The sequence below is a fragment of the Amaranthus tricolor genome, chromosome 8, assembly GCF_026212465.1.
Source record: "Amaranthus tricolor cultivar Red isolate AtriRed21 chromosome 8, ASM2621246v1, whole genome shotgun sequence".
Taxonomy (NCBI): domain Eukaryota; kingdom Viridiplantae; phylum Streptophyta; class Magnoliopsida; order Caryophyllales; family Amaranthaceae; genus Amaranthus; species Amaranthus tricolor.
In genome coordinates this window covers 30,196,725-30,211,342 of record NC_080054.1, presented here as the reverse complement: position 1 = coordinate 30,211,342, position 14,618 = coordinate 30,196,725, and the positions used below count along the sequence as shown (strand labels likewise).

Sequence of the window (14,618 nt, the reverse complement as noted above, 5' to 3'; positions counted from 1 at the left end):
GAGCAACTTCATTTGATTAAAATCCAATTAATATTAAATTGTGTAACATATAAGACAATCAAGTCGATTCATTAAATCACACAGACTGTTCAACCCATCTTATATTAATATGTTGTCGCTAATAATCTCTATAACTCTTGGTCCCCAATGAAATCATCAAATCATATAGCTGCATTAACATCATACCAAGGAAAAGGAAATCATGGATGAAGAAACCATCAAGAAATAAACTTGGATTTAAATAATTACTGACATCAACACAAAGTATTTTTTTAATTTCCTGATTAGCAGAAGATATACACTGTTGAGTCAAGCCTCAAATCTCAACATGATGGAGGTGAATTCGATCACCCCGTAGCATACTTATTGCCTTGCATATTGGAGGGTGATTGTGCGTATGCAAAGGGGTATGAAAACTTATGTTCAGGATCAGTTAATGAAGTGATCAAAGTGGGAGACTTTGTGTGCCTTGATGAAGGCAAGGGAGTGCTCATGGAAGCTTTCGAAGGTGGCTCGAGTGGTCGAGCATGAAGAGCTCGATCGAGCCACAAAACATAAGCTGTACAGTGAGCTTAGAACTGGCGCTCGACTGGTCGAGCCAATCCAACTCGGGTCGAGCAATGTGCAGCAGCCCACAGTACGCGATTCTGTTTTGTATCCGGTTTTGTATTCTAATATGTATTAGGGCTATATAAGGAGTCTTAGAACATCATTAGGGGATTAAGTGAGACATATACAAGAGAGTAAAACTAGGATTCACATCATAAGAGTTCTTCCTCTTTGTATTTGCATATGTGTGAGAGATTGAAGTATAGGTTCAATCTTTGCTTTGAGAGATTGTTCTTAAAGCTTTGTAAGGTGAGTCATTAATGTATTCTTGCTTATATTAATGATAAGATACTTTGTTTGAGGGGGAGTTATCATCAGATACCTCATATATTTTTGTGTTTTGTCATTGTTGTTGCTTGCTCTGTTTTTGGGTGTTTACTTTGCATTAGTTTGTTCATTGTTCTTCATCAAATATCATAGCCAATTCCCAACATACACTAGTGTGCATTTCCGGTATAAGCGGAGAACAGAGAGGTCATAAATTGTGATGATCAAAAAGTTAATACTCTTTTGTTATCTAATATCCTTTTCATTTGGAATATTCCACCTTAAGGAGAAAGAAATTTAATTAATATTTTTGACACATATTTAGAAGATAAAATATATCCATGTGAGATCTTGTTAGATTCATCTTAATATATACTTTCTTATTATGTATTTTTATAATTTTTTATTATGTATATTTAGAGATATTGAGGTTTAAAATTTACATTGAAAACTGCGCAAAAAGTAAATGGGAAGAATAAAAAGAAACGGATGGAGTATTTCTTATAGATATTATTCATCATTTAACCTTATTTTATATTTTGTAGATAATTTATTTTAATATTACGGATAATATGTAATAAAAAATATAGGCAAGTCAAATCTTGTTTAAATCATGTAATCTCATTTTTCAGGATATTGACTTTTTATAATTTTTAGTTATACATAATTTAATATATATATTATCAAATAATATATTGAGTTGTGTAAAAAGTCAAATATAAAAAATATAAATAAAACAGATGAAATAATTTATAAATATTTTATAATTTGCTTGGAATTGAACAAAGGCAGAACAATAAAATTTTGTATGATTCTGCATTTTTAATATCCGAGATCCAGTATTATCTCATATCTAAACCTTCTACCACCTATTATATATTTAATATAAAATATTTAACGCCTTATATATTTAAGGATCGTATACGATGGAGTATATATATTGCACGTGATTAGGCCTTAGAACCTTCCCAATGGCTATGTATGTGTAAGACCTGTCAACTGTCACCTTCTCTAAAAATAAACTATTTTCTAATCCATTACAATCACACAATTACATGACCACTTCCCAAGTTTACCCCCATTTTCTAATTTTTAAAATATTAAAAATATTTTTTTAAAACAAAAAATTTATTATGTTGCCTCCACTTTCGCTATGATCCTTCCTCCCCTGTTTCCATTCTTGTTGCATTTCCTCTCCATCAACCCATAAACATCTCGATCTCCATTAAACTTTCTTAAAAATTAATAAAAAATTCAAAAAATGGCAAATAATCCTCCTGTGAAAAGTTTAAGTTTTGATTCAAGAATTCATGGTGAACACAAGCACAAAGATGAAAACATTGGAATCAAATCATTCAGTTTTGCTGCTCGAAATCCTTCATCAGATTTCAACAATGATTATAATTTTCAAAAGCCTTTAACCATTGATGAATGTGATGAAGAAAATGTGAATTCAAAGGAATTTACTCTTGAACAGCTTTGCGAAGACATTCAACAATTTATCGATTCGATTACGTCTGTTTCTGATAAAGATGAACTTCCTGAAATTTCCAATGTTGTGGTTAAATTTCTCAAAAAAGTCGAATCGAAAATGGAAGAATTCGAATCCATTTCTGAGGATTCGATCGTTTTTGGACGCGACGTGGAATCGGATGCTTGTTTTGTTGTTGCTGTGATTAAATTGTCTGCCCTAATGGAGGCTCTCCAGGGTTTAAAATCGAACTATTTGATTCCGTTGTTGAATCAGACAAGCTCGGTTCTCCACCGTGCAATTGTATTCTTGGAGGACGAGCTACGTCTGATTCTGGAGGAATCGGCGTGCCAGGATGCGCACAATGTGGGTGACGGTTCGGATGCCAAGCAATCAGATTCGTCGTTTAATAAGCTCAAAGGGAAGTTGCAGTCAATTACATCGTCTCACCACGCTTCGGACGAGGGTGGAGACTCGTGTGAACTACCGTCACATGAGGGTAGTGATGGTGGCGGTGGTGGTGGTGATGGTGATTGTTTAGGCTCGGGAGAAAATCAAGGGGAAGGTAACGAAGAACAACCGATTATCTTCCCTTTTTTTTCTTCCGAGGCTGTCTCCAGCCTTCGCCTTATAGCCAATGCCATGATAATAGCTGGCTATGAGGCGGAATGTTGCAATGTCTTTCTTGTTTCGAGGAGACATGTTTTCGAGGAGGAAATAAAGAAACAAGGATTTGAGAAGATTAGTATGGATGATGTACAAAAGATGAGTTGGGAAGTTTTGGAGAGCGAGATATCTACATGGATTCGTGTATTTAAGTATTGTACCTCTACTCTTCTCCAAGGGGAACAATCTTTTTATGAATATGTCTTTTGCAATCATTCCTCCACCTACCAAGTCCTCTTTGCCGACCTTTGCTATGCCGTCTTCTCAATCTTAGTTAATTTTGCGGAAGCAGTGTCGATGACTAAACGAGCCACCGAGAAATTATTCAAGTGTCTGGACATGTATGAGACCATACGTGACATGATCCCTTGGATAGAGTCTAAAGCAACAATGTTTCCTTCCGAGGAGGGAAAGGAGGAACTAAAGTCAGAATTGTCCTTGGCAAAATGTAGGCTTGGGGAGGCCGCAGTGTCAATCTTTTGTCAATTCGAAAACTCGATTAAAGGTGACAATACTAAGACTCCGGTAGCAAGCGGAGCTGTCCATCCTTTAACAAGGTACACCATGAACTACCTTAAATATGCTTGTGAATACAAAGATACCCTAGAACAGGTTTTCCAACAACACCTGAAAACAGATCAAACAGAGGAATTTTCTGCACTTGATACTACCTTAGAACATCATAAAGAAGAAAAACACGAGCAACAGCAACAACAACAACAACAACGAGATGTAGAACAACATCCCCCATTCTCAAGACAACTAATAACCATTATGGATCTACTAGACTTATACCTTGAATCGAAATCGAAATTATACAAAGACCCTTCATTAAGGTTCATTTTCTTGATGAACAATGGAAGATACATGCTTCAAAAAGTTAAAGGGTCTAGTGAAATCCACCAAGTAGTAGGGGATAATTGGTGTAGGAGACGTTCATCGGATGTTAGGCAATATCATAAGGGTTATCAAAGGGAAACTTGGAGCAAAGTATTACAATGTCTTAACCCTGAAGGGTTACAAGTGAATGGAAAGATACACAAGCCTATACTGAAAGAAAGATTCAAAAATTTCAATCAATTGTTTGATGAGATTCACAAGACACAAAGCAATTGGGTGGTGAGTGATGAGCAACTCCAATCCGAGCTTCGAGTTTCGATTTCTGCTGTAATGATCCCAGCCTATCGATCGTTTCTTGCAAGGTTTGGAACCATTTTTACACCAGGAAGACAAGTTGAGAAGTACATTAAGTTCCAACCAGATGATATTGAGACCATTATTGAAGAGTTGTTTGATGGAAATCCTAACTCTATGGTTAGGAGAAAAATTTAAGTGCAAGATTCTTGTGAAAATTCACAACAATGTAGGGACACTTGTTTTAACTATTGGTTGTGTTTTGTTTCCCTTACATTACATGCACGTTAGTGTATTCAAAATCTTGTGTCTACATGAGAATCGATCTTGTCTCAGTTGGAACATGTACCACTTTCTCATGGTAAGGTCTTTATGTTCAATTTTCATTTTGCCTTCCTTTTCTTTGGCATATCTTGTACTAACAATCTTTGTTATTTATTTATTTATTTATAATTTTTAGCTAATTGTACTATTAAATAGTTATTGTAATTCTTATATTAATGTAGTTATGCTCCTATATGTTTACATCGTTTGATTTAGAATATTAATTATTTGTTTATGATTGATTTATTATGGACTTTTACAGAGCTTGTAATCTAAGAAAATTAATGTAATTTCCCCTTATCCAAGCTTGTACGATTAATGTTGTCCATTATTATTATTTTTTAAGTTTTGTATTCCTTCATCAAATATATGTATTGTATGATATACAATTTGAAATAATTATAATTATAATATAAATATATAAAAACGGATGTTGATTAAAATTGGGTCATCAATAAAAAGTTTTTATAGATTAAAAATTTTACTTGGTCTTCTACATTATTCTATGTTTTAATCAATTAGTTTTACATTAGTGTGCGTCGTACGTCTCCTCATGAAAATTGTTCAAAATAATGTAATAGCTTATTGGGTCAAATATTACAATTTATATGGAACAGAAGAGTAATAAATTTAGTAAATCTTCTTCAAATTTCTATTGTTTTGATCCCTTGTTATTGGTATCAGAATTAATTTTTTATTTTGAAGTAAGAAAGACATGAGACCAAACATTCAAAATTTATGGTTGAAACTTGCAAGTTAATTGGAAAAAAAATCTAATTACACCACAAAAAATATTCGCTATTAATAAACAAATTACATATATACATATAATATTATTAAATTGAATTCTCCTAATTTTTATTTGGTGGATAGATGAAGTAACATAAGTAAGTTTTGGACCAAATCTTAAAGCAGGCCCATTTGAGCATTCTAAAGTCTTAAATGCAACATAATTAGAAAGATAGAAAAAAATAAGTTTATTGTCAAACAAAATTTTATAATATAAGTTTTGAAACATTTTAATTTCCAAAATAAGTGTTCTTATGTCAAAACTAAGGTTAAGCATGCTCGTTGTTAATAACAACAAACAAAGGTTCTGATAAAAAAGTCAAAACACATTATTCGTTGTTAATAACAACAACGAAAGAGAGACAGTGTCATAGAATTGAAAAGAGACAGTGTCATAGAATTTCTTTGTCCCTTTCTACCCTATGACATTTTTTTTTATCCGTTTTAGTAACAATGAATTAAGAACCAGGACGCTTATTTTGAAAGAAATTTATTCTTTTCAATTTTTCAATTAATTAACGCCTTATTTACCTAGTTCTCACCGCCAACTTAATCTGTGTGCTTAAATCCCTAAAACTAAACAATTCAGCGGCAGACTCTCTTTTTCTCCACTTCAGTCTGTTTCATTTTTCTAAGTATTTATTGGTTTCTCCCCCAAATGGAGTACTAGAACATGATTAAGTAGCTACAAATTTGGATTTACCAAAGCACTCTTAGATTCTTCATCCAATTTCAGCTTCTGGGTATGTCACAATTTCCCTTTAAACTTTCAAATTTTTGTTCTATAATTTTATTCAATGCTCATTATACTTCATCTTGCTTTTGTTTTTGATCGCCCATGTTTGCCTTTTATGTTTCAGTGTTTCTATTTTTATTTTTAGGTTATAATCAGTGCATGTTTGATGCCCATGTTATGATATTTTCTGGGTTTTTTTGATTACTGTAACTAAGAAGTCAACGTGAAGTTTTAGGGTTTATAGATTATTGGCCTGTAGAATAGACTTTGTTAATCTTAAAATTGTATGTTGTCTATTTGATTGAGATGACATATAAATATAATTATATCATTGTTAGTTGAAATTCTCAGTTTATATCTGTTACCAGAGTTGGGTCAAATGTTAGTAAGCTATGTTTTTCTTGATCCATAGTGAAAAACTGATGAATGATAAATTGAGGTTGATAAAACCACTGCCGGCCCACCGCTATTGCTGCCTGACGCCAGCAGTGAACCGCCCCTGTATATTTTGACCAATTCAAAGTGAAAAATGGAGTTGCTCCTTCGGAAAAACTCGGATAAAGTTGAGCCAAAAGATCCCGATTCAAGATAAATTCATGAGGAAGCGGTATCTCTTTACAGGTTGTACTTTTCCAGTTAGTCCATAAGGGTCGGACACCCAGATTCCGGGACCGTACAAGCCTGTTACATGAAATGCACCAAAACCAAAACAAGCCACCCCCGAAAGAAATAAATGAATTCCAAAAATCTTCGTACTACCAAATAAGTTATTAGGCGTTCTTTTAATGGTTTCAGTACCTGAGGGATTACTAACAGTTCCTTTTTTAGAGAATGTGAATAAATTCCAAAACCCATTTCGTCGTCCAGTAGCTACAACTGTTTTTTTGGTTGGTATTGTAGTAGCCCTAAGTAATACATATCTAATCTATAATCGTAAAGAGTCAAAGACTACTTGTATTTGTACACGAAATCCCTAAAAAAAATCTACGTACGTTTACTTTTTTACTTCGAGTTGATAAGATATTTTTTTTAAGAAAAAGAGTAACATGCCCCTTCCTATTGAACTGAGCATTCCCGAAACGAAAAGTCTTTCTCTTATAATTTGGATATGCTATTTTGGGGCAATCTATTAGGAATAGGGCTACATAGTTATGGTTCATTTCCATTAACGCTTAATTAAATGGAAGAAAAGACCTTACAAATACAAATATAGGACAAGGCATAAGCAAGTTTATTATAAGCAGGTGAGAACCGTTTAAATCGTCCCTGAAAACCAGAATTTTGATTTTTTTAGAGTTTTTTCAATCTAATCTTGATCTTTATGTATTAATCTTTAATCTTAAATTCTTAATCTTGACTTTTTAATCTTTGATCTTAATTTTAATTTTAATTTTAATCTTAATTTATTAATCTTGGTGTTTTAATCTTTAATCTTAATCTTAATTTTTATGTTCTTGAATTTTGTTAGAATGTTATATTTTTTAATTTTTTTTGAATATCTTTTTTGCTGAATAATTGAATATTTGTTAATGTTGATGTGTTTGTTAATCTTGCATAATTCTTTTACAGTTTGACCTTCTGAAAAGTCTTTGTTGGCATAACCTCCCAACGGTTGAAGAAGAATGTTCCTTGTTCTTGTTAAAGTATATAAGATTTCATGGGGTTTTAACCAAAAGCGTTGATGGTTGAAGCTCCAGGATATCTTTTATACTCCGACATACCCCGTGGACTTTAAATTATTGAAGCCCTAGGATATTATAGGAGGTGTTTTTATTAGGCAATTTTAGCTTATATTGATACGAATAGAGGGTCAAACTATCCAATATCGGTGTTTGGTAAATTGAAACAACTTATTGTTGTTTTAAAACAAGCTGCTCATAGCAGCGAGTTCAAAATCAGCTGATCAAACCAGTCAAATCAGCTAATATAATCAGCTACCAGCTGTTTGCCAAACACCCCTATATATACTCTAACAATTCATGGGTATATTGAGGTTATGATCTGAATGAGTTCATAAAGTTAGCCATGGAAGGTTAAATATGTTGTCCAAGATACCTCACCAACCACAACAATGCCAAAGTCTTAATCCTAAAAACTAAAAGTTTTCCACAATCATTTACAGTTTGTGCATGTTTATAATTTATGATTAAATGGCATGCAGCATGATCTACCGCCTGCGGACTGCAATATTTATGGTCCAAGACCAAATTTATATATACTGTTTTTCTGTCCTTTTTCTACAGTTAAGTATGCTAAATTCTCTAGTCCTCTATTTTGGAGAAAATTTGTTTTAAGCCAGATCTTTTACTTGTTGATGCAGAACATTTTAGATAAGTGATACCAGTGGTCGGTGGATAACTTCAGAGATTTTAAACCAAGCTAGTATTTTCTTTAAAACCTTGAAGTTTTCTTTGCGTTGGTGCAATATAACGAGATCGGCTTCTTGTTGGACTGTGGCAATGTCGTTGTTGTCAAAGTTACGTTGTGTAACTGTTGATGTAACTGGTACACTTATAGCTTACAAAGGTGAATTAGGGGATTACTACTGCATGGCCGCTAAATCTGTAGGATTGCCTTGTCCCGATTATAAACGTGTACATGAAGGCTTTAAACTTGCTTATACTGAAATGGCAAAGAAGTATCCCTGTTTTGGTCATGCTGCTAAGATGCCGAATATAGTATGGTGGAAGACGTGTGTTCGAGACTCCTTCAAAAGGGTATGTCTCTTTTAGCTTGGGATATCTATCCATAAGTTGTCTAACTATCACTCAATTACGCTAGTATTTCATATCACAAATTCTTGTGAGAGACGGTGTCTTTGATAGACCATTTGTAATTGGGCTGGCCCATAAAAGAAAGAAAGAGGTCTCTCAGGAGACCGGCTGATTTCATATAGGGAAAAGGTGGGGAAGGATGTTAGGGGCATTGGTGTTGGGGCTGATTGGTGGTTTAATTTTAACATGTAAGAGCTTTAGCTGATATTGTGTCTGTTTGGCAGATTATTATGTTGGCTGAAAGGTTTGACCAGCTGGAAATATTGATAAGACAACTTACAATCCTAGTAGATTTTAATTCTAGCTTATAGGTCTGCTTTTCAGTCGGCTTAAAAATCATTTACCAAACGCTTTCATTATTTGGGAAAAGGAAAGAAATCATGGGGGTTATCTTAGTTTTGCTTTATGAAGTTGTTATACTCTCTTTCTTGCCTGCTTACATATACTATTTTCGTGATAGGCTGGATATGACTATGACGAGGAGACATTTGAGAAAATTTTTAGGCGCATATATGCGTCATTTGGCTCTTCTGCACCTTATGTTCTCTTCCCCGATTCAGTTCCTTTCCTCAGGTGGGTCCGCTCATTAGGTATTCCAGTTGGGCTTGTTAGCAATGCAGAATATCGTTATCAAGATGTAATTCTTCCAGCATTAGGCTTAAATCAGGTAAAGATTTTTACTTACATACTAGTGTGTTATATCCTACGTGATGTGTATACAATGGCCTTGAGAACTCTCGAAATGTCAAAATTCAGGGTTCTCATTGGGATTTCGGAGTATTCTCCGGACTTGAAGGTGTGGAGAAGCCAAACCCAAGGATATATGAGATTGCTTTAGAGAAGGCCGGAAATATTGCCCCAGAAGAAGCTTTACACATTGGAGATAGTATGCGTAAGGATTATCTCCCCGCAAAGAGTTTGGGCATGCACGCCTTATTACTAGATAGATTTAAGACTCCTGATGCCTTGAACTGGATGAAGGCCGGAGCACCTGTTTTTAAGAACTTGTGCGCTGTGCGAGAAGTTCTGGAATCTGGTAGCATAGACTTGCTGACTCCTGATATCCAAATGTCAGACTCTCACTTGAACAAATTAAATTGATGCTAATTTACTAAAAATAACTAGTACTTTTAATAAATGTCGTGATGAGTATGATACGGGTTGAGTTGGGTTGGGTTGGGTTGAATCATCAGCCCAGCCCATTTGAAGCCCATTTTATTTTTTTGCAAAACTGAGCCCGGTCTGTTTAACGTAGGGGCCGGCCAGGCCTGGCCTATATCAGGCCCATTTCACAGATCTACTTGCATTCCTTTCGAAGTCTTCTTTTCGGTATGCCTTCGCTGTCTGTTGTAAGTTGTTACATAGGAGTTTAGGATCACACCCGCCCTATTCATGTTGTGTATCGTAATACGTTTTACATGTTTGGGCCTTTGGGGTATAGCATATCAGAAGCATTGCTTTTACTCTTGAGTTCTGCTTCTCGTGTTCTTTATTCGATTTACTGTTGATGATCATCTTCCTTTGTACTCTGTAGTCCATTTCATTGAACTTGTTACATTTCTCAAAAACTCTCACATGGGAAAATGATTTAGATGGACGGAGTAATGTCTCGAACTTGAAACTATGAAAAAATTTGAAAGAAAAAGTGGCATGGCATTCATTTCATACTCTTTAGTTTCTTAGATGGACGAAGTATAGGATGGTTGGAACACAGACTCACTTCTACTGTTCTACATGTGGTAAACCAATTCGAGTATAATTCTTATGTATTATATGTTAGATAAATTCAACATTGTAAGAAGTTTAGGCTGTCCTAGGCTTAAATTCCTCTTGGCGGCCCAAGCTAGTAAAGATATGCTCTTCCTGTCTTGTTTGAGGGCAGATGTTTTTCATTCTTAATTACTTTGAGGGCAGATGTTTTTCATTCTTAATTACTTTAGTTGTACAAACTTGCTTTCGACCCATTGAACAAATCCAAGAAAATTATATACTTTTAATTGGTTATATTCTACTGATACTTTTAAAATTTTACATCTAATGTTTTGAATAATAAGAGAGAAGTTTAAAGGCTTTCGGGTAGTTGTAGGTTTCTCTCATTTTGAAGATTCTTCTTGAGTTGAGTGACTCTTTGACCGCAATCTCTTCTATGGGTATGAGTTGTCGTCTTGTTTTCCTTTTCAGATCCTGTTCGTAGTTATCTATTTATGAGCGGGATACAACTGGGTATGATAATGACGATTGAAAATTAATTATTAAACTAAGAAAATAGTACATAGAAAACCACGACGAGTAAGGGTGTAGATAATTTTCGAACCTATACTTACATATCTCGTTTATTTATAAGAGACTTTAAATTGTATATCATTCGAAATGTGGCAAAGGAGACATTAGGGATGTCGACAGGAAAACCAAAGGTGTACAAAGAGTCGTGGTGGTGGAACGAAGAAGTGCAAAAGAAGATAAAGGACAAAAATATAGATTCAAGAAGTTCATGGCTTGCACGGAGGAGGAGGATAGGACACATAAGAAGAAGGGGTATAAAAAAGCAAAACGGGCGGCAAAAAAGCAGTAGCGGAGGCAAAAGATTGTGTGTTTGAGGCCTTTTATCAAAAGCAAGATCTAGGCAGAAGAAGGACTTAGGGACAGTGAAGTTCATTAAGGATGAAGGTGGACGAGTACTCCTTAGACAAGAGGACATCAATATTTTTCCCAACTGCTTAATGAGACTAGGGGTCCAAAGGTGGAAATTCAACAAACTTCAGACATCCAAAGAACACAGGATCATGAGTCGATTATTGATATTTCCACAGCGGAAGTAGGAGAACCTCTCAAAAAAATAGGGGGATCAAGGGCAGTTGGACCTGATCACATTCTGATTGAGGTATGGAGGGGTTTAGGAGAGGAGGGAATTCATTGGCTTACTAACCTCTTTAATGTCATCTTGAAGTCTCGTAAGATGTCCGAAGAATGGAGGGTTAGCACTCGTATCTCACTGTTCAAGAACAAGGGTGATGCACAAGTATGCAGGAACTATAAAGGAATCCAACTTCTAAGCCACACTATGAAGTCGTGGAAAAGAGTGATTGAGAAAAGAATTAGACGAGATACAGTAATTACAGAGAACCAATTCGGATTCATGCCGGGAAGATTAACCACCGAGGCATACCACACATATCTTTTGAGGAAACTAATGGAAAAGTATATGGAGCGAAAGAAGGATTTGCATCTGGTGTTCATTGACCTGGAAAAAGCGTATGATAGCATACCACGAAACATCGTATGAGATAACCTCAAGAATAGAGATATTTCACGAAGGTACATTGAGATAATACAAGACATGTATGACAGAGTGTCGACTAACATACATACATCGGTGGGTATAACAGAGTCTTGTCCAATTAAATTGGGACTACATCAGGGATCGACACTAAGTCCTTTCATTTTTACCGTCATTATGGAGGAAATCTCTAAATCCATCTGGGAGACCGTACCATGGTACATGCTTTTCGTCACCATGCTTTTCACTAATGATATATTTTTAGTCGCAGAAACAAAGGAGGAGGCTAATAGTAAATTGGAAGAGTGGAGGGAAGCCTTAGAGGGTAAGGGGTTGCGCATAAGCCGTACGAAGACAGAATACTTGCGATGCAATTTCAGTGGGATAGAATCGATAAGGGAGCCAGAGGTGACCATAGGGGGAGAAGTTGTTGCATGTACGTCCAAGTTCAAATATTTGGGATCGGTTATTCAGAGTAATGGGGAGATTGATGGAGACGTTACTTATCGTATACAAGCAGGTTGGCTTAAGTGGCGAGCAGCAACCGGGGTGCTTTGTGATAAAAAGTTCCCGAGGAGATTAAAAGGTAAATTTTACCGCGTTGCAATTAGGCCGGCGTTGTTGTAGGAGACAGAATGTTGGCCCATAAAGATGATTATAGTACAAATGATGGAAGTAACAGAAATGCGTATGCTGAGATGGATGTGTGGTAATATTATGAAGGATAGGATAAAAAACCAGGAGTTTAGGGAGAAGTTAGGGGTTGCACCTCTCTTCGCAAAGATGCGGGAAAACAAGTTGAGATGGTTTGGGCATGTGCAGAGAAAGACACATGACGCCCCAGTAAGAAGAATCGAATGCATTATAGTGGAGGGAAAGAGAAGTCGAGGAAGACCTAAGAGAACGTGGGAGGAACAGATTAAAAGTGATATGCATGAACTTCACCTCTCCAAGGACCTGATTAGGGATAGGGACAGTTGGCGGCGTCTTATCCACGTCTTAGATTACTAAACCCGTCCCTTTTACCCATCGTTTGTTTTTGTTCTTTGCCTTTAATTGCTCTTTACCTCCTTCTTTAATTTTATCTTTATTTTTAGTTATTTGTATGTATTCTACTTATTCTATTTGTAAGTTGCATGTTTCTCTCTCTTTGAAGACCTTTCTCGAGCAGAGGGACTCTTTGATTGCACTCTCCTTTATGGGTATGAGCTGCCGTCTTTCTTCACTCCTCAGACCCTGATCATAGTTTTTTATGAGCGAGATACACTGGGTATGATAATGATGATGACCCATTTATTCTGAAAATTATACAAGTACAAGCAATTAATGGTCAACTTTGTTCTTTATTTTGAAATTTATAAATTACTCTAACATTTTTTGGAGTTTGTTATGCGAGAGCTTTTTAATCATAATGTAGCACATTTATAGAGATAAAAAAAGTAAAATTGAAACGGTCAAAGAGAGAATGTAATGGGATAAAAAAATGAATATAAGAGTTGAACATGTATTGAGTTTGAAACATAGGAAATGAAAAATCTAATGGAAAAAGATTTTCGAAGTGTAGGAAGTTAATTATTAAGTGATGTCGATAACTCTAAAAACTTGTATCATATAATTAATGTGTAACTAATCTAAAAATTTTTTTCTAAAAACTTAATGAAGAAAGTAACTTCAAAAGAATGAATGTGTATGATCAATCATTTTTTGTGTCATGTGTAGCGGAACATTTTTTTATAATCATCTCTAATTTGAATCGTGAACACATAAATAGTACGTCTATACTTTGTATCATTATTGTTTCATGGCTAGGATTGGATACAAATTTTGTGCTATTGACGTTATGCATTGATAAGTGCACTTATTTGTGTTAATTTTATGCTCCTTATGTGATGTTTTATTGAGTTTTAGGTAGTGTTAGGGATATTTGACATTTTTGTTTCATATGCTTAATAATGTATTTTATGTAAATTTTTTGAGGCAAAATCGGAGTTTTATTAGATCTCGGGGGTGATAAGAGGGTGAAGGCCTGGAGAAATGGCCTAAGACCCCTAAAAGAAGTGAAGAGATCGAGCCAAACAAGTCCCAAGGGGAAGAAACGAGTCGTAGCTAAGCCATGCCAAAAAGCCACGACTCGTCGCTCAGCATTACAGTCCAGAACAAAAGCGATGAGTCGTCCCTCAAAAAGCCACGACTCATTGCACATCTACTGATCTCAGCATACTAGTCCAGAGCTAAAACCCCGACTCGTCCCACATATGCCATGACTCGTCGCATACTTTCTGATCTGAGCAATGTATTCCAGAGGCTGACCGACGACTCGTCCCCAATGTAGCCACAACTTGTCGCCAATTCACTGAAGTCACATACCCCAGGCAGTAGCAAAGCGACGACTCGTCGCCCATTGCGTCAGGTGTTTTGTTCGTGCGTTCGAAGGTTACTTTTTGGAGCCACTATAAATAGTGGTAGTTATTTTATTTTTGATATATCAGTTTTAATTTTTAATTTTTAATCTTCAGAATTCTTTTTGTTCTTTGAGCTCTTTGTTTCTAAACTTCATTGTTACATCAAATT

At 35.4% G+C, this 14,618-nt stretch overlaps 3 protein-coding genes and 1 pseudogene across 4 annotated transcripts; all 4 read left to right on the top strand.

Moving 5' to 3' along the window:
- The first annotated feature begins 2,040 nt into the window (after positions 1 to 2,040).
- On the top strand, positions 2,041 to 4,648 carry LOC130820587 (exocyst complex component EXO70B1-like). The gene has a single exon (XM_057686017.1). It carries the CDS (start codon positions 2,138 to 2,140, stop codon positions 4,343 to 4,345), a length of 2,208 nt encoding a protein of 735 aa, XP_057542000.1. The 5' UTR covers positions 2,041 to 2,137; the 3' UTR covers positions 4,346 to 4,648.
- A 1,109-nt stretch (positions 4,649 to 5,757) lies between these two features.
- LOC130820586 (uncharacterized) lies at positions 5,758 to 12,968 on the top strand. 2 transcript variants are annotated; one of them, XM_057686014.1, is made up of 4 exons: positions 5,758 to 6,003; positions 8,317 to 8,713; positions 9,231 to 9,437; positions 9,527 to 12,968. In XM_057686014.1, the coding sequence occupies exons 2-4, from the start codon at positions 8,456 to 8,458 to the stop codon at positions 9,869 to 9,871; spliced, it is 810 nt and encodes a 269-aa protein (XP_057541997.1). In that variant the 5' UTR covers positions 5,758 to 6,003; positions 8,317 to 8,455; the 3' UTR covers positions 9,872 to 12,968. The 2 variants fall into 2 exon arrangements, with proteins under 2 accessions (XP_057541997.1, XP_057541998.1); XM_057686015.1 differs by having other exon boundaries at positions 5,812 to 6,003; positions 6,409 to 8,713.
- On the top strand, positions 10,470 to 12,053 carry LOC130821782 (uncharacterized). Its single transcript, XM_057687560.1, has 4 exons — positions 10,470 to 10,509; positions 10,952 to 10,993; positions 11,152 to 11,305; positions 11,501 to 12,053. The coding sequence occupies exons 1-4, from the start codon at positions 10,470 to 10,472 to the stop codon at positions 12,051 to 12,053; spliced, it is 789 nt and encodes a 262-aa protein (XP_057543543.1).
- LOC130820585 (uncharacterized) lies at positions 12,108 to 13,058 on the top strand (annotated as a pseudogene).
- Positions 13,059 to 14,618: the final 1,560 nt, after the last annotated feature.

Excerpts from the sequence above, each read along its gene's own strand:
- LOC130820587 (XM_057686017.1), top strand. The coding sequence starts at position 2,138 with ATGGCAAATAATCCTCCTGTGAAAAGTTTAAGTTTTGATTCAAGAATT.
- LOC130820586 (XM_057686014.1), top strand. The coding sequence starts at position 8,456 with ATGTCGTTGTTGTCAAAGTTACGTTGTGTAACTGTTGATGTAACTGGT. Across the intron at positions 8,714-9,230 it reads TTCGAGACTCCTTCAAAAGG|GCTGGATATGACTATGACGA; the intron begins GTATGTCTCTTT and ends TTTTCGTGATAG. Across the intron at positions 9,438-9,526 it reads CAGCATTAGGCTTAAATCAG|GGTTCTCATTGGGATTTCGG; the intron begins GTAAAGATTTTT and ends GTCAAAATTCAG.
- LOC130821782 (XM_057687560.1), top strand. The coding sequence starts at position 10,470 with ATGGTTGGAACACAGACTCACTTCTACTGTTCTACATGTG. Across the intron at positions 10,994-11,151 it reads TATGAGCGGGATACAACTGG|GAGACATTAGGGATGTCGAC; the intron begins GTATGATAATGA and ends AATGTGGCAAAG. Across the intron at positions 11,306-11,500 it reads AGGACACATAAGAAGAAGGG|GGGTCCAAAGGTGGAAATTC; the intron begins GTATAAAAAAGC and ends TAATGAGACTAG.